The sequence below is a fragment of the Asterias amurensis genome, chromosome 12, assembly GCF_032118995.1.
Source record: "Asterias amurensis chromosome 12, ASM3211899v1".
NCBI lineage: Eukaryota > Metazoa > Echinodermata > Asteroidea > Forcipulatida > Asteriidae > Asterias > Asterias amurensis.
Window position 1 is genome coordinate 9,746,955 of NC_092659.1, and position 21,329 is coordinate 9,768,283.

Sequence of the window (21,329 nt, forward strand, 5' to 3'; positions counted from 1 at the left end):
TATTTGGATGGGGGCTGGTATTCTGAAAGTTTGTCCAGCTTTGGACTTTACACACTGTGAGCATTGCACATGTAAAACATAACTTGTGATTCTTCCCCAAGGAGAAAAAGGAGACTCAAATCCAACCCAAATCCGAATGTTTATTTTTCCAGAAGTGTCAAAGAGCTGGCATTACCAAGGCGCAGGGAGCTGGGTTTCTCTACCCGCTCAAACATTACCGAAAGCAGCTCAAGAAGGTTTCAATACTTTTTCTCATTTCTTATACTTTCTCATTCTTAAGTTTTTCTTATTAAATTAAGAATCTTCATGACTTAAACGAGAGATAGTTACTGGAATTTGATCTGCAGCTGTTAAAAAGAAGGAACTGATCCAGATTAAAAAAAATATAAATGCCTTAACGATAACTCTTTTTTTTTTCTCAATCATTTGTTCATTTAAATTTTATGTTACCTTTAATTTGTTTGTTTGGTTATCGTTTTCGTTTTATTCACATTAAAGTTAACAACTAAACACTTTTTCTCATTGGCCATTCATGTCCTAATTTTGGTTCATTAACAGACAGTTTATTGAAGAAAACAAATTGTCAAGGAATAGGAAGCAGCATGTTTCAGTTATTTATTGTTTTTTATTTTGGGGAGTATAGAGGCTATACTGTCTGGCTCGTGATGGTACATGTAGTAGGTTCTGGGGAGGCACGTACTACTTACCAATGGTGTTTACAGTAGTCCATAGGTGTCTTGGTGTTGTTTACCCTATCCTGTGCGCTGTGTACTATCTCTCTCAAACATCTCTATTATCACATAGACCTTTATCGAAAACACTCGGTACGCGCGATAGAGGTTGTGAATGAGGTGCATGCTGGTCTAGGTACATTAGCGCTCAAGTTTGATCCCTAGCTGGACCAGCATGCACCTCATTCAACAGTAAGCGCTTGCGCAGTGGGTATTTGCGAAAAGGTCTATGTTCTTTTTCTCAACCTTGTTCCCATGGAAGGTGCGTTTTGTCACTAACCCCTGGCAGGGCAGGGAAATGCAATCAAGCAATTCTGAATGGCTGGGAATGTAACTGTTTTATGCGCATTCTTTTTCACAACTTTGAAGTGTGTACTCAAGCTCTAAGCAGTCTCCAATTACTGTCCTGATCCTAACGCAGACACCCTCTGCAAATCATTACAGGATGCTGGAGTGCTTGACGGAAAATGTATCAGTTTTTAATTAAGATGTCTAAAAAGAATGAATATTTCAGCGTTCCTTTGTCAGGGGTTTAGGTTGCATAAGACATACTAGTATCGAATGTGACACAAGATTCCCATAGTAACAAGGATGATCTTCTGCTATTCATTCTTTTGGGAAGGTACAACATAATTCTTCGCCCTATGGGGAGACGAGGAAGGAAAGTTTGGAGCAAACAAAACTGAAACAATAAATTCTGTACAAATTTCTTTTGCTTCATGGCATCTTTAACTCATCTTTGCCTTTTACATACGGGGAAACAATTTCCAAGTTGAGCTACAACATCTCCTTATGGAGATCTTCAAGTAAATGTGAATATTTATTAGGGGCACCTGGGCGCAAATAGTCAATAGAGACTATGTCCTAAGCGAAGGCCGGCTTTTGTGTCAATTTTATGCTGTGCCCTCTACTACAGGTGAACTAGAAGTTGGCATGGAGGTTAATGATATACATCCAACCAGCTGTCATCAAGCCAAATGTGACATGCAAAGTCAAATTTTGTAGCAGCAGGTTTAAAATATACAAGTGGTTTTCAAAAGATATGGGCTAATTATGCCCTTATTTGATTGACTTTATGCTCTGCATGGCATGTTGATATCTGGGCCCAATTTCAAAGAGCTGCTAAGCACAAAAATTTGCTTTGCATGAAATTTCTTCCTTGGTAAAAACAGGGTTACCAACCAAATTTCCATTTGTTGCATATTGCTTGCTACTGGTATTCAGCTGTTGTTTGCTTATCCTAAAAAATGACACGGAAATTTGGTTGGTAATCCTTTTTTTTATCAAGGAATAAATTTAATGCTAAGCAAATTTTTGTGCTTGACTGCTCTATGAAATTGGGCCATGGTCATTTATGTCCATGGATACTACTTTGTTTCTTTGTTTTTCTGGTTGTGACTTCTTGATCTTGTTTCTGATCATTCTTTTATCTTCGTTTGGTGATGATATTTGTCTGTTCCTCTCTGATGTTTGAAGTTAATGGCTACATCCCCCATCCCTCATCCCAACTCTTTCCATTACATTTGTTTTATATTAGACCATTTTTTCATGAGGTCAAAGCACTTGAGACAATTGTACATCATTTGTGTTTTTCTCTCTTTTTCTTAAATTTTCTTCTGATAAAAAAAAAGCTTGGAACCTTTGCACGATTTGCACATTTAAAATGAAACGTGTGACCCAAAGATAAGCTTTCCTAGTTCTAGACATTTTTGTTTTGCATGTTGTTTCCTATTTATGTTGAAACAAAACATTGTTTTTGTGGGTAAATCAACCAGTTGGCGACTGCATTGGTCTGTTCTATGTAATTCACTTCACAATGCAAGGTTTGGTTGGCCTGTATGCAGAATTCAATTTGCCAAGCTGAGTTCTGAGTGTGATTCTCTGTGTGGACCAAGTTAATCTATCCTATACCCAACCATGTTACCCCACTTAGATATATTTTACCCCCATCTTATTCTTCTAAGAGCTCTCATTTCTGTTCACTATTGTCTAACTCCTCTCAGTTACCTTGCAACCTGCTTCGCTTTAACCTCTGCACTTTCATTCCATTTTTTTATTTAGAATAAAAACAAAATATTTGAGACAAACAGTAAAAAGAAAGACAAAACAAAGCATGACAAGGTACCCAACTGTCTTATTTTTCCAGAAGTGTCAGTGAACTGGCATTACCAAGGCGCAGGGAGCTGGGTAGCTGTACCCGCACAAACTTGGCCGAAAGCAGCCCCCGAAGGTGCTCACATTTTCCTCATTCTTATGTTTAGTTTATCCTTTCCATTTTATTTATGTTTGGTAGCCATTTTATTCAACACTTTTGCCAAAGTGATTGTTTCATACTTATAGTGTGAGGATTAAAACAGCGCATCAAAACATGTTCACTCATGTACAAAAGATACCCTCAAGTTTTCCACAGGTTGACAATGTTTTTCATATTTCAAAAAGTCACAGTTTCAATTTCGTCCACCACCTCCATGGTCTAAGCAAATTGGATATGCTATGTAAGCATCCTTTTCATCACAACTAGTCTTTTAATCAAATGAAATAAAATTTAATAATGCTATGCAAAAAATTTAAAAAATGTTTGTTGACAACAACGGATATTGAACTTATATGGAATTTTGTTCTTCTAGTGACATATTTTTTTATGAAAACTAAAGCAGCAGATGTATCATTGAAAATTCAAAATACTTTTTGGAATTAACAATTCCTCCCAAGATGAATTATCGTTGAGTTTTGATGGCTGTTTTGATTTGCCCTATTTAGTCGCTCACTTCTGCTTCAAAGTAGACCTTCATGCTTTCAAGTCAAGTCCTGCTGTCGAGTAGACTCCGCTATTTAGATTTAGTATCATATCATGCTTCATTCACATTTTTAAACAGTCAATTAAAACATTACAGAAGCCCCCCATCCAATGGTTCAGAATCTCACTGGTTTCCAAACACATAACCAACACATTACACAGAGGTACCAACCTTGTTAAGAAAAATGTCAAATGCAATAAGCCTTTTTGAGGTATTGCGGACGTGATAGGAATGTACTGTTTGGTTTTGGTGGATACACACAAATTTACCCAAACCTTATGCAACTCTTCCGCGGAATTCCGCATTTTTTTTTTATTTTTTTTTACGTGGAAAAAAAAAAAAACATATTAAAAAAAAAAACATAAAACATTTTTTTGTTTTAATCTTCTTCTTTTTTCCTGATTTTATTTATAGCCTAATATATGCCTGGCAACAACAGTGTACAACTACAATCATGTAAAACAAGCCTAGTACATGCTAACAATGCACCTTAGAGCATAATAAACCTCAACATTTTCTAGGATACCATTGTGGGTATCATGTCCCGTGGCGTTTCGGCTGCCTCGCTCCGCACTTGCGTTGTGCCTTTGAAAATTTTCCTCTTTTTTTTCAACTGGCAGTTGCATGCCTGCTTTAAGTTACCAAACCCTATGACTGCCTAGTTGAGCTCTTATCACCAAAACCGTTGTGTAGGTTCAGGAATCATCTGCCTCAATACTGAGGAGCATGGTTAGCTTGGGCCTGAAACACTCGCCTCTCACCAAGGTGACCCTGGTTCGATACCAAACCAGGGCCATTATGTGAGTTGAGTTTTGTGCGTTGGTTCTCTGCTGCGACACCATCCTGTTTTCCTCCCTCGGGAAAAATCAAACACTTTCCGTCTCTGCATGGTTGCGCTCCGTGGTCATAATGGTTTGATGTGGCTGGCAGCCAAAGGCGCCCTTGCATGACTGCTTCTCGAACACGTTGTAGCCGCTTCCCTTCGCAATTCAGCTCTTAGCTGCGAGTAAATGATTAGCCTCCCAAATTATTTTTATAAATACAAGTTATTATTCTATTTAGAGCTACATTTATTCCTTACATATTCATATTCCATAGTTTCATTCCACCCTACATTGCACCCACACGTACCTCCTCTCCTTCCATGCCACTACCCTTAAAGACACTGAACACTATTGGTAATTGTCAAAGACCAGTCTTCTCACTTGGTGTATCTCAACATATGCATAAAATAACAAACCTGTGGAAATTTTAGCTCAATTGGTCATCAGAGTTGCAAGATAACTATGAAAGAAAAAAACACCCTTGTCGCACGAAGTTGTGTGCTTTCAGATGCTTGATTTCGAGACCTCAAATTCTAAACTTGAGGTCTCACAATGTTTTATACTATCAACCTCTCCCCATTTACTCGTTACCAAGTGAGGTTTTATGCTGATAGTTATTTTGAGTAATTACCAATAGTGCCCACTACCCTTAAACCCAGCCACTCAACCCCAACTCTCACATCCAACATCCATCAATCGAAACCATTCACAGCTATCATAAAACAGGAGTTATAAGAGGAGACCCATTGAGCTTGCTGGTATGGCATTTGTGCTTGTTTTTCATTTTGAGAATACTAATCCTAGAGATGCATGTAGCATGAGTATGGTGTTGGGTTTTTTAACATTACAATGAATTGGTTCATGTGTGGACAGAAGGTGCACTTTGTGGTGAAACGTCCTTGACTTATTTTTTTAACACAGTTCATTCTTCAGCTATCTGTTATACAGCTCTTTAACCGTAGGCATAGAACTTGGAGAACGCTAAGTGTCTCATTGTGCGTGCGGTTTCGTTGTGAGACCATTTTAATGGACGCGCATACGCCATTTTTTTTACGCGAGTATTGCAAAATATTTTGCCATACAGTGACGTCATCATTGACCAATAAACACACTAGAAACGGTCTATGTGCGCTGACATCTTGCCATTTTGCCATACAAGCGTGTCCGTGATGCTCATTTTGCCATACACGTGTATCGTGCGGTATCGATACGCCGCGTCCACAGACAACACAGAGGGTGGCTGAGCTCAGCGTTCTCTGGGTTCTATTTCTATGCTCTAAACTGATATGAGGTACTTTACTTTATAGGGCAGCCATCTTTTCTCTTATTCAAATCCTTTTGAAGTTAAGAGACCCGCTCATTTTACCACTAAATAGTGTACATGGATGCTAGTAAAGTTTGTTAACATTTGGTTACGTAGAAAATGAAAACTTCTTTGGAGTTGTGTTTTTAGTGGGAACAATAGCTTGACGCTCCACTACAGTACATGTTAAAGACAATAGACACTATTGGTAAAAGACCAGTCTTCTCACTTGGTGTATCTCAAAATATGCATAAAATTTGAGCTTGATTTGTCGTCGGAGTTGCGAGATAACTATGGAAGAAAAAAACACCCTTGTCACACAAAGTTGTGTGCTTTTAGATGCTTGATTTCGAGACCTCAAATTCTAAACTTGAGATCTCAAAATCAAATTCGTGGAAAATTACTTCTTTCTCGAAAACTACGTCACTTCAGAGGGAGCCGTTTCTCACAATGTTTTATGCTATCAACCTCTCCCCATTACTCATTACCAGATGAGGTTTTATGCTGATAATTATTTTGAGTTATTACCAATAGTGTCCACTGCCTTTAATCCTTCACAGAATGAGAAAGCTAACATGTGTTTCAATAGAAATGAGAGCTATAACCATTTCTAATTGAAAAGGTCTGAACAACTTATGTGGCTTCCATGAAAAGATTTCCATGTCATGGTTGCTTCCTGCTCTCAGAGCCTCAAGTTGTATTAAGCCAATAGAGGGCAGCAAACATCCCATGCCACTTTAGATCGAGCCTGTTGAAACCTTGATTTTGCTATAGAGATTACAGTTTTGAGGAAAACAAAGTTGAAGAAGCTTCAGCCATCAAAGATATTTCAGAAAAGAATTGGTCGTTTCTTAAATCGTTTCTTTAGAGATGTATTATATAATGATAATGAGTGTTGTTCAATACAATGCGTTTTGGACATTTTGACTTGTCTAATTTGAAATATTTACCATGCTTTACCGGGTACCAAGCAAATGGACTGTAAGTGCACATTGTAACCAACTAACATTTATATTTGATTATTCTTGTGTCCTATACAATCTCTCATATATTTGTATCAACAACTGTTGCAATTTATAATATCTATATGATTGCTTCTGGATTCAGGATTATTTGAGAATTTTTCTAATCTTTGGTCTTTTTTTCCCCCTTCTCTCTCCCATTCTTTCCCTAAACCATCTCCATCTTTTTGACGATGCTTGCAAACTGCATCTGTAACATGCGTGCATTGTTCTGCCATGGCTTCCTTGCTTGGCATCCTACCAAATAAAATAAAAACAAACAAAACAAATGGGCACGCTTCTCCAAATCGCATGCAAACCAAATTTTCAACAACAAAAATGACAAAACCAAAAACAAATCCCCACCCATCTGCTCTTCCTATATCCCTACAAAAAAAAAATGTTCTGTGCTTGGCTGGCTGGCTGATTCCCCCCTCCCATGATGATGTATTGTTGCCATGACGATGTGCTGTTGCCATGGCAATGCAGTTCCCATGATGCCAACTGTGCCTCCGGGTGCCACAGCAGCAACCATGCCTTTCTACACGCACCACCAAGTAATGGCTCACCAGGTATTGTGATGATGTGCAATCGTTTTTATGCCCCTAATAAACTCATAGGTTCTAGGAACAATCGTTTTTAGCATCTCATAATTTGAAAAGATTATTTTTGTTTTTTTCCCCTTGATAAATCAAATAATGTGTCCAGTCGTAAACCCAGTTCATACTTCCTGCGAATCAAATGCGAAGTGGATTTGACGTCACAACTATTCTTTCGCACCGATATTCGCAAGTGAGTTGCCCAGAGCTGAACTGCTGCGAAATTCATTGCGAATTTTGTGACATCAACATTCTCTTCGCACTCGCGGGAAGTATGAACCGGGCTATAAGGTTGTAGAAAAAAAATTTTGACTCTGCTAGGGTTGATTCGTCTGGCCCTCAACTTAATTTTGCATTGGGAAAAAAAACCTTAAGTTTGCAACAAGAATGGAAACTTTTACAGCTTGCATATTTTGTTTTTATTTGGCCATCCCGTAGCAGCTTGAATGCCATTGTTATCAACGTCGCATTTGATCGATAGTGATAGCCTAGGTATTTTTACACTATTTAACGTTATTCTGCCAAATTTGTTGTGTCTTATTGTTAAATGAAAGGGCTAAGAATGAATTACCTTAAAATATTTTCATGTTGGGGTACGATAAGAAGACATAAAAAGAGTTTTATATTAGGTTTAGTGAAAGTTATTGGGATACAAATATAGATTCATCTACACTTTCACATAGGTACTTCCAGCAATTAATGCCAAAGTTATGGGCAGTCGGAGAAACCAGATATAAACCGCCTAAAAGTTCCAAACAGACTTCAGTTTACTTTTACGAAGTTAACTAAAGTTAGACTACCTTCAACTTATTCAGATGCGTTTCCCCATCCTGTAGAAATTAGTCAATGCAATTTTTAAATGAAAACGCAAGGCAGTATTAAACAAATCAAAACAGATTATTTTTCTAGTTTAATCCCCCTTTGGAAGGTTTTGTTGTCCACATTTTTTGTTGATAAGTTGTTCTCGAGGCATTTCAAATTATAAGCCAAAATAAAATAATTTAAAAATGCTGTGCTTTTCTTTGTTGAGCTTAGGAAAGATTGAAAATATCATACACTTTAGAATAGAGACACCCCTACAATGCCCCCTGCATGTTAAATAAAAGCGTGTAGTTGGTGTCACTTGTCAACAGTATCAAGTCTTAAGTTGCTTTAAAGATAAGGTGGCTGAAAAAAATGCTGTAAAAAGAAGAACTTGTTAAGACTTGGAATAAACCATGAAGCTAGCATGACATGCTGCAAATAAATGATACATTAGCTGCCTTCTGTCTTGTACACAGTAGAGACGAAATGAAAATGCATATTCATTCTTTAAGACACTGTCGCTGTGGAGACTGTTTTGTTTTTCTTCATACAATCAAGCATTTAATGTTGCTTAGTGCGATAGAAACAAAAAGAAATGGCAAACAAAATCAAATAATAAAAAAAAGCATGAAAGTTCATTTTTTTGCAGCATGTTTCAACCTCATACTCTCATTTTATTAAGAAAATCTAGAAGCAACAAATCCCTTGTAGGTTCTTTTTTCACCCCAAGAAACTTGTCTGGAGGAGTTCTGAAGGAGTGTGGCTTACTCCGTGTTTTCTTACTTGATTGTACTGGTTCTTTTTTCTAGCATTCGGCTGATACGATTCCTGTGTGTCGAGATTTTAAATCTGGAAGCTGTAAGAGGCCCAACTGCCGATATGCACATGTGATGGAAGGTAAGACCAGTTAAACAAAACTAAATAACTGAACTTATTTGATCCAATCTGAATGATGATATCTCCATCCTTTCATCTCACTGTTTTTCTCTACTCAGCCATACGGAAGTTTAAAAACAAATCTGTGTTTGAAGTTGAGGGTTTAGTTTGGTTTTACCCATCAATATGTGTTAGCACAGTATTCTCAGTACTTTTCTGAGTTCTGTAAAAAAATATTCTTTACCGATGATGCTACTTTAACACAAGTTGAGAGTTCTTAGGATTAGAAGAAATAAACCAAACTTTCTAACTGTGTAATGACCCTGAAAACACACTTTGGTTTCTAAGTTTCAAAAATCCATATATGCTTATTTAAAATAATGGCCTGTATATAAATCACCATGTAATGTACACTGTTTGCACTATGTTTCCTTCTGATGTTTATTTTGCTCATCATAGTTATTAAAGCAGCTCCAATCTGGCAAAGATATTTGTAGAATTGAGCTTGAAGAACATGAAGGAAGTATGAAGTTTTTGAGGAGTTGTTAGAACCGTATACCTTGACATACTAGTTTATTTCTTGTACAGTGTGACTTGAGAACATCTTCTGTACCTTTAAATTATGTCTAGTGATTAAAGGCCGGCTTGTAGTCGGTCGCGCGATGGTCACCCGATGGTTGAGCGATGGAAATCTTGACGCGCGGTCAAGATTTCCATCGTGCGACCATCGCGCGACTGACTATAAACCGGCCTTTACAATACCATGTAATGGCCGTTAACAATGTTTGTCTTACTCTTAATCCCTTCCCTTAACCATGCCTCGCCTTCCAGACTACGTAGAAATCATTGACGGCAAGGTAACGCTATGCCGGTACGCTGCCCAGAGTCGGTGTACACGGCCCAAGTGTAAATTCTATCATCCGCCAACCTCTGCCTCACTGGCAGTCATGACACCCGTCCCTATAGCGGCACTACCATCGCCCGTCGTCACCTCAATCTGATATTCTATTGAGCTTCCACACAATCATACAAAAAACAAGAGCAAATTTTATATTTGTCTCTCCCGCCGTCGTGGATCATTCCAAAGAATCTTTTAAATGTTTGAAATTGTTGAACAAGTGTCTAACATGATTTTTGGTTTTTGTTTTATATTTCTATATTATTATTAAACTGAATTTTAAATGTTACAAAAAAAAAATAATAATAATAATATTAATATTGGTGCCGTTTTTGTAAAAGGCGGACACCAGTAATGTAGTTGTTTTTACTTTAGAGTAACTTTATAGGTCTAATGAACTTTGAACTTTGAACTACTAACTTTAACTGACTTGAGTTATACCTCTAAGTGCAATGTGTTGTTGTGTAAATGGTAATAAGACCAAACAGACAAGTGTATGGGTTAGAGGCTGTGCCAGCAATTTACGCCAGTGACGGCACGATTACACAATTAACAAACAAAAAACGAAAATACTGCCAGACAGTTGATAAGATTATTTAAACAGTGAAAACACCTGGATGTTGACGAAACACTTGACTGTGTGAAAGCCAGTGTTTTAAAAACACCAGTGTTAAACTTACACCGATGTACTTATAATAAATACCGTTGTTACAGCACCAAGCTTTAACAAATGCTTGTAATATATTAACTGTAAGTGTTTTAAAAGTACACCAGACTAAAGCATGTAAAAAGAACATTACTCTGTTTACATAACGTCACTGTGTAACGTCAGTGTTTTAAAAACGCTGGTTTGAAATACACTAGTGTTGTATGATGGTGTTTACAAAGCTCATCGGTGTAAGAAAACGTTTGAAAGATCAGTTGTTAAAAAAAAAAGTGAATTGTGTAAAGAAGACAAGATTAATGAGGGTGAAGTGTTAATAACTACTGGCACGTCAAACGTGTGTGTAAATTATTTCACTTTGTGTCCGAGATTTTACAAAAACCCTTTCAAGGAGGGGCCTTATAAATTGTTCACACTGGCAGCTGACAAAAAAACAGCCTTTGAGGCAAATTTCTTTTCTTTTCTTCTTTTTTCCACCCAAAAAAATTATAAAAAAAGTATATACTACCAATAAGATAATGATTGCTGAAACAAATTGCAAGTGTTAAGAAAGAAGAAAAAAAACTGCTGCTGAAAAAAAATGCTGGCATTAAATTCTGCTTTATTTTAATTTATTTTCATGAGAGCAGTGTTGATTGGCTGAAGAGCTTTACTGCAATGATTTGATTGGCCTTTGCAAAAGACCCAGTGCTTGTGATTGGCTGATGGACTTTCATCATTGTCATTGCTGGTGAAAGGATTGCACTTTGTTTGTCACATCTTTATTTGTCAAATTGTTTTAAGTCCAACATGTTTGAAAACCCCTGGAGAATCTGTTTTTATTCAAGCCTTTGAAGTTGTTGATCTTTTTCTGATCAAAAAACAAAGTACGGTTTGATTGATGATCAATGATGAATGCATGAAAAGCACATACTCAAGGAATCATTTAAGTTAAATAATACAGCTTTCCTTCAAAGAAAAAATTGATTTTGTGAAACCTGTTTTGTTTTTGAAAGATAAAAACCTTAGAGGAAAGCTTGGATATTGGTTTTGGGGTGTTTTAAAACCCAGCTTTGTTGAAGGGAAAACCATGATGACTTAAACCAGAGAATCTTAGTTTGTTTCTACCAAAACATGTGCTTGTGGTTCATGATGCACTCCCTGGCTAAGTTAACATCATTCAGGTAATAAAAGTTACCATGGTTTTGGGTTTTCTTCACCTGGGGTTTTGTGCTTTGTGGTTATGTAGGCAGCTTTTATCCAGCAAACCTGTTTGGCACAGAGTATTACACATTGTGTTATTTTGGGGTGGGGCTTTGTTTTGTTTTGATGTTGCAGTTGTTAACATTCTTTGCTCCCTTGTAATCCCACTCCCAACAGACCAAGTAGAGATCGTTGAGGGTAAAGTGACGATGTGTCGTGATGCCGTCAAGGGCAAATGTGCACGAGCCAATTGCAAATACTACCACAACGCCTCCTCTTCTGCATCCAACACCAATGCTAGTACCACCGTTGCTGCTCGTGCCACAACGCTGGTGGCTTCATGTTCCAATCTGGCTGCTGCAACCATGGCTGCTGCCCAATAAAGCAAGGGGAAATAGTTGAAGCAGCTGAATATCTCTGCCTGCCTGCCATGCCTGTTTGCCTGCACCCCATTTTTTATTCCTCCCTTCTTTCTTTATTTTCTCCGCTGGCGCTAAGCCCCACCCAGCTAGCCCAGCAAATCATATGTGTGGTGATTTTGACTTTTTTTTTTTTTAGTTCACTTCTATTTTATCTGTTTTGCTGTCCAAGTTGTCATTTAAACTGAGAGCATATTTCTTTTGTTTCGATGAGTATTTTGATTATCACTGAGTTATGGCAGGGGTGCTTATTCTTCTTCTTTATTTTCCTGGGATTCATTGAGACCTAGCTATTTTACACCACAGAAGACCACAACATACATTGATTAATGCACACACATATTACTTGTAGATTACTTACACCTTTGTAGGGCTGCATGAATGCAGAATTAGTTATCCACAATAATCCACACAGTTCAGATGCATAGATTTTTTATTGCATGCACATGTATAATTGTTTTATTATACTATTGAGATTTAAATATTAACGCAAGTTCTTATATTCATTATTGCCCCTGAATTTGTAACAAAGTGCCAAAAGTGTGACGTCAACAGTTTTTACTTGAACCATGAGAAATAATATGTATATATATATATATAATGATGGAATAAGTTTGCTTGTTGTTTTTTTCCTGGTTTCTTTTTCACTCTTTATTTTTTTGTGAAGCTGTGAAAAAAATTCACAGGCATAATCAAGAATCTAGTAGCCAAGAAAGTTTACTCGCAGGCCAGGAATTAGAAATGGATTACTCTCAACTTTTGACGGTGCTTGCTTTTTTTCTATTCAAACTGAAATACAACTATTTTTATATCGTTATGTTTTACGCAAAATCCCATGAACAGGAATGAAGTCTGTATATTGTGTATGTGGTTTTTAATGTAGATTTCCAGCACAATTTACTCACTTTCTTATTATAACTTTTGACCTTTTGATTAAGACATCTGAGCTTTGTGGATAATTTTATGGATAGTACTTAAGATCCATTCTGAAATCATAAACTGACTTTCAATTCATGGACCATAACATTTCTTGTCGATTTTGTGGGAAGGGGATGCAGCTAATCAGAGCATGTGGACATGGAATTCGACAACAGGTCATCCAATGGTTGGCTTTGAATATCTCAGTTTCGAGATTTGAAATATTGTTTTTCTCATAGTATGCTTGATGCATAGTCTTTTATTTTTTTCTTCTTGAATTAAAATGACTGTAACTCAAATGGATTGTGCCAAGAGTTTGCCAGGAACAGCAACAAATGGCTGGGTTCTTGCCATAGAGTCATAGTTTTCATAATAATGCCAAAAAACACAACATGTTTCTACTTCTTAGCTAATTTTCATCACATCATTATGATTTGATCCTTGTCAATAAGAAGCCAAACAACTGACATCATGTTTGTTTTGAAAAGTGTTGCATTATAAAAGAAGGTTTTTGCAAAAATGGATGATGATACTTTTGTGAAATACTGGTTGCCATCTTTGATCTAACCAGAGACAAAATGAACAGAAGCAAAATCCTTTATTCATTTTGTTCGGGGTGCCATCATAGTTGGCAAATCCCACGCTATCTTGCATAATGTTGGCAGTCTTTAAAAACATGATGTGAGAATTTGGTCCTCTGGTTTGAGTTGGGATAAAAGATGCTCTTCTCTGCTCTTTTTCTTCAGGGCTGAAATTTTTTGAAGTGGATTTATTTTTTATTAGAGAAGGGGTTCTGGTTATTGGGGTTATGAATGCATTTATTACTAGTGGTTGTTTTTTATCTTCATATGTCGCTGCTTTTGCTCTGAATGATGAATTATGCTCATTTTGCTTGAAAGCATGCCATAATTACCCTGCTATATGCGTTGTCTGCACTAATGTTTGTCACATTAGCTAACTCTTGAGGGCGCTCTACAGACCATTTCTACCATTGCACTTCATTCTATACACACACACAAAGGTAATGTTTCTATATGTGTCATGGGTCATGCAAGTTTTCAGACCTGACATTTATTGGCCTAGAAACAACTCCATCGATAAGCTGATTAAGATGAAATATCTCGGCTGTTGAACTTGTATAGCGCCCTCTTGTGAGTTTTAGTTTGTGATGAACATTAGCTCCCATATTTATTGGCTTGCTGCTTGTAGGCCAACCATTAAAAACATCAGATTCATGCAAGTTATAAAAAAAAGAAATTGCCAGAAACAAATATGAGAAATATTATATAACTTTTCTTTGTAGAGCAGCAGTGCAGATCATCGCTACTGATAACAATTCTGCAAATGTTTGATTTTTGTCTTTTTTTAATATTGTGTTCTGTTGTTGCATTCTTAAATGCTGTGCCAAATGCTTTTTAATTTTTTGTAGAAATTGTTGGGGGTCCTGTAACATGAAGTGATACCCTGAGAAAAAAAAGAAAAAAGAATCGAAAGGCAAATTGAAATAGCTGCATTGCGAGTGATCTGTTGATTGTATTATGATTAATGATTTAAAGGAAGGTTTGAGATTGGTTTTAAAGGAGCCAGTTCTTAATGTGTTGTGGAAGAACTCTGAGGGTGAGATAGAAACGGTCTTAAGCATGTTCAAACCGCTGCTTGAAGCTCGTCTGGCAAGTATGCTTGACAAAAATGCTATAAATTTTAAGAAATAATGGAGCGACGCTCCCTAAAATAAAGGAAATAGCATCTCTCAATCTAATTCTCTCAGATTGAGATGTGTATAGTCATCTCAATTAATAGTCATTTGTAGTTATAACACAAATATGTGTTTATTCATACTTATATATGTACTTACAAATAAGAAACTTTTTTTGTATATAACGTGTGAGGTAAGGATATTTTTAGACATTAATCTTATCCGGTTTTTGTCAGTTTTCTTGGATCTAGATCTTAAGATCCGTCCTATTATGACTGATTTTAGCAACGTAGTGTCTTTAAACATCTTGGTGCCATTCTTTTTTGTTTTTCAAGTCAAAAAAGGAAACAAAAGTGTGTGCCATTGTTTTTTCAATTTTAGACAATTTGTAAACGGTTCAAAGTAAATAGTTGTGGTATAATTCTAATGAATCAGTATAAGATAAAAAATATGAATATTAATAATGATACAGGGTGAAGAAGGACTGGACTCTTTTGCCAAAGTGTTGTAAGATAACAAAAAAGCAACAACGTGTTTTGAAATGATTACTTAAAAACAAGTGTGTGTTTCATCATTTCTTTGTTTTTTGTAATATCACACACTTCATAGCCAAGATGGTGTTATGAAAAAAAAACACCTCTCAGCTGAAAAAAAAGGAAAAAATTATTTAAAAAACAAAAAAAAAGTATTAAAAAAGTTAATAAATAAATAATAAATACCAGGGTTTCCGCGTTTCCTCCAATTTGTGAAAAACTCGGACATTTCACCAAAGATATACACTGGATTTTTTGTATAATGTCCATGTATAGTATTAATGCTAGAGCCTTCAAGAGTTGCTGCACTGAACACTTAAAGAAAAAGAAAAGTGGCAACTATATTTAGCAGTGCCTGTATTGAATCAAATGAAACGCTCGCTCGCAGAATGAAGGCAGGTAAAGACGCATTTAGTATTAAACAGTGGTGAATTGTAGTTGCTTAATGCCCTTCACTGGTTTTAAAAACAGTGAGCGGTTAAAAACAATCAATGGCGTAGTTTGTAAGCGTAGGCTTAATTGTGACAAAGCTTTAAACAAAAATAACAGAAAAGGTTTTAAAATGCAGTAAATGTTTTGTGATAAAAGTGTCAACCGAATCCTTATATTTCTTGTGAAAATAGTAAGAACAAAAGTAACCAACAAAAATTGTATCTATTAGGCAACTTGACTGCAAAAAAGAAATGTTCTGGATTAGAAATTTAAAGACATGAAAAGTGGGTTCTGTCAAGATAGCCTGGTTGTAGTATATCAAGGTCTGTCTGGTTCCAGACTCTCTAGAATAGACCTGTATCATGGCGTACCGTCCTTGTTTATCTACCATTAAAACCATGTAACCCATACTGAGGCTGGAAGGACAAATTAATCTGGTGCCTTCTTTGTCTAACATGGGTATTGATGTTGAATTGTTTGGATACTAGGCAAGCAGCAAGATACAGGTTTGTTATGATTGAACGAAGCACAATTAATAAAAACGCAGCTACTTTTCCCCTTTGGCAACCAAAACAAATTATGTGCTGGTCACAAGCTCAAGTGGATGTTCACCATCCCCAGCTTTTTTGGTCATTTATGCTACCGCGCTAAGATTTCAGAAATGCTGCTGTGCTTATATGCTTTATAAATGGATGAGGTTTCAGCCCAGATGGGTTTGAGTTTTAGTGATTCAAACAAAAAGCTTGGTTTGACACTGAAAGAAAACAACCTACCCCAAATTCTGGAAAATCAATTAAAAAAGGAATCATGTTCATGATCTAACACAAACTTGCTGAGTAATGAGGAATGTGTGTAAATACATGGAAAGTGGAACTAGATTCTCTTCAGTGGGCTACCGACCCCAAATATTAAAATGGTGAATCGTACAAGAGTACAAGACAAGCCCCCAACAGGAAACAGGGTTTCTAATTAGCATCAGAAAAAGAAAGAAAATAATTTAGATAAGGAAATTGAGTATAACAATTGTGAATAATTATTTCTAAAATTGTGCATGTGATTTTGTGGCTTTTTATGAACATTTAAAAATGTCTGAACAACTCTTAGCAATCAGTAGAAAATTAGTAAAATTACGCAAAGAACCATTTCACAAGATTGTACATAACTTAAATTCACCATCAAGATGGTACTGTTATTTCACCTAAATTTCATTTTTATTATTTTGAAAATTCACAATTTTGTTTTCCGTTTGAGTGGTTGTTTTTTCCTTTGATTGTTCGTATTTAAACTTTCAACATGGACAAATTTGAAAAAAATTGGGGAAAAGGGCGTTTAACGTAACATTTAAATGAATGTAAAATATATTAAAATAACATTGTTAAGTTTCTGTGTCGAACACTTAGACTAAGGTGAGACCTTCTATGCTTTGATAGCACACAACATTTTGAAACAAAGTTTGTTTTCATTCCGAGTTGAAAAAATCTTGCCTGGTTAATATTTTTAGGAACTTGAAAGGAATGGATTAAAGTAAATGTCATTGTTTGGAAAGATATCAAAGACAAGGAAGTTAGCACAGCCTGAAAGCTAGCACTATATCTAGATCAATATTTCAACGATTTTTATCCGAGGACTAGCTTGTGAAATGGTTCTAAAAGTAGAGTTTTTTTGTGTTGGTTTTTTTTTTTTTTTTTTTTTTTCTCATGACAAGTCATAATTTCTATATAGATTCTATACAGTAGATGTTTGTACATTACTTATTGAAGTACTATACCAACTGTCAAAAGCATAATAACTGAAATGATCAGTTTTCTGAAATATGAAGATTTTTTGTCCATAGATGCAGTCTATTTTGAAGTAACATTCTTAATATTGTAAGTTTATATTCTTTTTAGAGAAACAACATTTTTTGAATTAAATGTGTAAATTATTTTTTTCCGGTTTACTTCCATTTGATGATTTTTTTCCCAGCTTAATGATGATGTGGTTTTATCGAGTCTCTGTGTATTGATCGAGGCTTATTTTTACAGGTTTTTATTTTTAACTCTAGGTTCGATTTTGTTTTGATTTTTTAGACAATTTTAATTTTGAATTTTGTTTTGTTTGTTGGTAGTCATAAAATGTATAAGTTTTGATGTTTTTAAATAGAAGATTGTCACTAAACAATGGTAGGACAACAAATTTAGTATTTCTGTATTTAGGCACAAATCGCCGTGTGGTATTTTCAGATGCATTTCTTGAAGAAATTCTATTTTCTCATCAAAGAAGAAAACCAACTGATAATAAAAAATCTAAAAAATAAGGAGCTTAAAATTGGGAGCTTCTGTTTGATATTGATGTTAAATATCTGGGAAATTCATACAGATATGCAGATTTGTCTGTTTGTTGTGGTTGACTTTTGGGATACAATTTCTGGTGGATTATTTGAAAAATGTGACTGAAAATACAACACAAAGCGTTAAAGTAGTAATTAGATAAATAGTGACGTAGACAAACACTTCACTTGAGTACAATATACGCAGATTGAGTACAAAAAAATATTCATTGTATAAACAGATTTAAAATTTGTAGGGAAAAGGTTGTTTTTGTTTTGTAAAGGGATTGGGACATTTTCTCGTTTGTTGGTCATTTTGAATTGTTAGTTAAGAGAGTTGAACCTGGTCACATAAACAAGGGTTTAGTTTCATGCTGCGGTTTTCTAATCAAAAATTGGATTTATTAGGACCCCTACTTGGTTATTATCAAGTTTAAACTGACGTAACTTATATAGGGACAGTCGCCCAAGTTTGGGCGCGACTGTGTTTTACTGAAAGAAATTATTATATCTTGCCCCAACCCCTTCCCCAGTGTGTGAAATAGCATTGTGGGACACTTTGTGGGAAATCTCAGCATTGAAGGGATTTGTTCCTTACCCCCATATGATGATAGTACCAAATGACATATGCAATAATTCATGCTAGAGCAGTTCACCAACTGTAAGATTCAAAATCATAGCAGTATTCTTTTAAGTTGTTAACCAAAAAAAAAATCTAATGCTTACATCCAATGCATTACTATTGCTGGTGGATGGCCATGGCGCCCAAAAAAAAAACAGCGTTCGATGCTAACATTATGCGCCTTCGATACAATGAATTCAAAGCATGCTTACTGGTTGGTTAGGCTTTTAACCTGTAACAAACAATTTGTTAAATTCGAGGGAGCGTTTTCAAATGTGTGCTGTGATTGACTTAAGCTTTGGGGAAAGGGCCTTTCTGGAGCCAATCCAAATTAAGCTCTCATAATAAACAGTCCTAATGTTTATAGTGCCTGCCATGTTGTAAGCAACTGTCTACAGCACACATTTGATTGAATTCTCCTTTGGATTAGTTGAAACAGTACTATATCTGTATGAAATAGCCTCAATGGAAAACCCTCAATGGTCTCAGCTGAAACAGATGAAGAAGGAAAACTCCACTTTACAAGACATTGTTTAAGTAGTGTTAGTAGATAGTACATCTCCCACTTATCTGCCAAAGTAGACTTGTTCTTTTAGTTGAGTAAAAAGATTGATTTTTTGGTTGGGCCAAGAATGAATTGAAGCTACAGGAACAACATGCATGACTGCAGACGCCAATTAAAGATACGTCAGAAAAACTTGTGCATAAAATGCCTAAGTTGGGACAAGTGAGATGAACAAGATGAATTATGGAAGTTGGAGTTGTGCCGAAGAAAATGGAACCTTGAAAAACCTGAGTGACAACTCATTCTTGATCTACCAGACGTCCTTCTTTACATTAAAAAAAATAAAGCGCTTACTTATGATTTAATTGAAGCAATGCTTAAAAAAACAAAAAGTAAAAATAATGAAAAAAAAAATGTACAAATTAGTGTAATGAAAACAAGAATTATATATTATAACAAATGTTTAAAGGAATGGAATGGAATGAACTTGCTACAGGAGACGTTAAACGTTTTCTCGCTATGCTGCGTGCATGTCATTAGCTGGAAAGGTGGTGCTTTATACTTTAAATAATAAATCCACAGTGAATGTTTGCCAATAAACAAAAAAAAAGTTACTAAGAAACGCGCTTTGTCTTTGTTCGTCTACTGCTGTGGCAATTAAAAAACAGTGCCACAATAAAGACACCCAATAAATATTGGAGTATGGAAACTTGAAGAATTGTGTTGTCTCATTTTATTTCAGTTGTGTTGTTTTCTTTGAAAGGGGTTCTACCTTGTAAAATAAGTGCATTTAAAGATGCTATGTCAGATTTTTGGCCCCAAACATTAAAAAATAGATTTTTTTGAGTGAATGGTATTTCAAAGAGTATCACCCGCTCTAACGAAAACAAGTTTAACTTTTACTTTTAATGGTCAGGAACCATGACAAAAATGTAAAATGTTTCTTATAAAACACATAAGAATTGGTCACGTGATATATTGTCAGGATCCCGACAAAAACTAATTTTGAGCACTTTATTTCACTGCTACTAATAATTGGCGGACTTTTTCGAGCAATGGTTCAAATGAAAGCTTGTAACTTTCTCGACCCCCTTTAAAATACCTATTGAATTTAAAATCAAAATTTTGGGGTCAAATCGGCCAAAAATCTGACATGGCATCTTTAACTAGTAAGGCCACGAGCCTTGTGTACATTTTGGCCTAAAAAGTACACATTTTCAAGCGAAAAGTACACAAGGCTATGTACACATTTTGCCGCAAAAAGTTCACATTTTGGTGAAAATAGGTACACATTTTCAAGTCAAAAGTACACAAGGCCTTGGCCTTTCACACATTTTGGCACAAAAAAGGAAACAAGGCCTTTATAGCCTTGTACACAGTTTGGTGCAAAAAGTACACATTTTCAAGCAAAAAGTACACATTTTCAAACGAAAAGTAGACAAGGCCTTGTACATATTTTCAAGCAAAACGTACACATTTTCAAGCAAAAAGTACACACTTTCAAGTGAAAAGTACACAAGGCCTTGTACACAGTTTGGTGCAAAAAGTACACATTTTCAAGCGATAAGTGCTTGTACACATTTTGGTGCAAAAAGTACACATTTTCAAACGAAAAGTATTGTACACATTTTCAAGCAGAAAGTACACATTTTCGAGGGAAAAAATAGCCTTGTATATAGCCTTGTACACATTTTTAAGCGAAAAGTACACATTTTGGCGCAAAAAGTACACATTTTCAAACAAAAAGTAGACAAGGCTATATCCTTGTACACATTTTCAAGCAAAAAGTACACATTTTCAAGCAAAAAGTACACATTTTCAAGTGAAAAGTACACAATTGCCTTGTACACATTTTGGTGCAAAAAGTACACATTTAAAGTGAAAAGTACACATTTGACGTGAAAAGTACACCAGACTATAGCCTTGTTCACATTTACAGGCGAAAAGTACTAGTGCACCTGGATCAACCCAATAATAAATGGGTATCCTCCATATTGCCATTAGTCTCAGATACATGTAAGTTACAATAATAAAACAAAAAAACACTCTTTTTTGGTAGAAAATAACTGTTTTATTATTGTTCATATTTCTGTAACCACAAAATAGACCCCATGCATTGATGTCATCTCATTGGGTAAGAATTATGATTAGGTAAGACTCCCCTACCTCCATTTGACCAGTAAAGGGACAACCTTTAAGCCCCATGTTTTCCAAAC

The 21,329-nt window shown here is 35.7% G+C and overlaps 1 protein-coding gene across 18 annotated transcripts in view; it reads left to right on the forward strand.

Annotated features, from left to right (window-relative positions):
• Positions 1–19,512, forward strand: part of LOC139944753 (muscleblind-like protein 1) — a 247,418-nt gene extending 227,906 nt beyond the window's left edge. For 12 of the 18 annotated variants that reach the window (XM_071941828.1, XM_071941832.1, XM_071941834.1 and 9 more), the window contains 5 exons: positions 153–236; positions 2,878–2,961; positions 7,147–7,229; positions 8,870–8,957; positions 11,858–19,512. In XM_071941828.1, the coding sequence (XP_071797929.1) occupies positions 153–236; positions 2,878–2,961; positions 7,147–7,229; positions 8,870–8,957; positions 11,858–12,063 (545 nt within the window). In that variant the 3' untranslated portion in view covers positions 12,064–19,512. Of the gene's footprint in view, positions 1–152; positions 237–2,877; positions 2,962–7,146; positions 7,230–8,869; positions 8,958–9,767 lie in introns of all 18 variants that reach the window. The other 6 variants (XM_071941838.1, XM_071941847.1, XM_071941833.1 and 3 more) reach the window with 5 other exon arrangements.
• Positions 19,513–21,329: the final 1,817 nt, after the last annotated feature.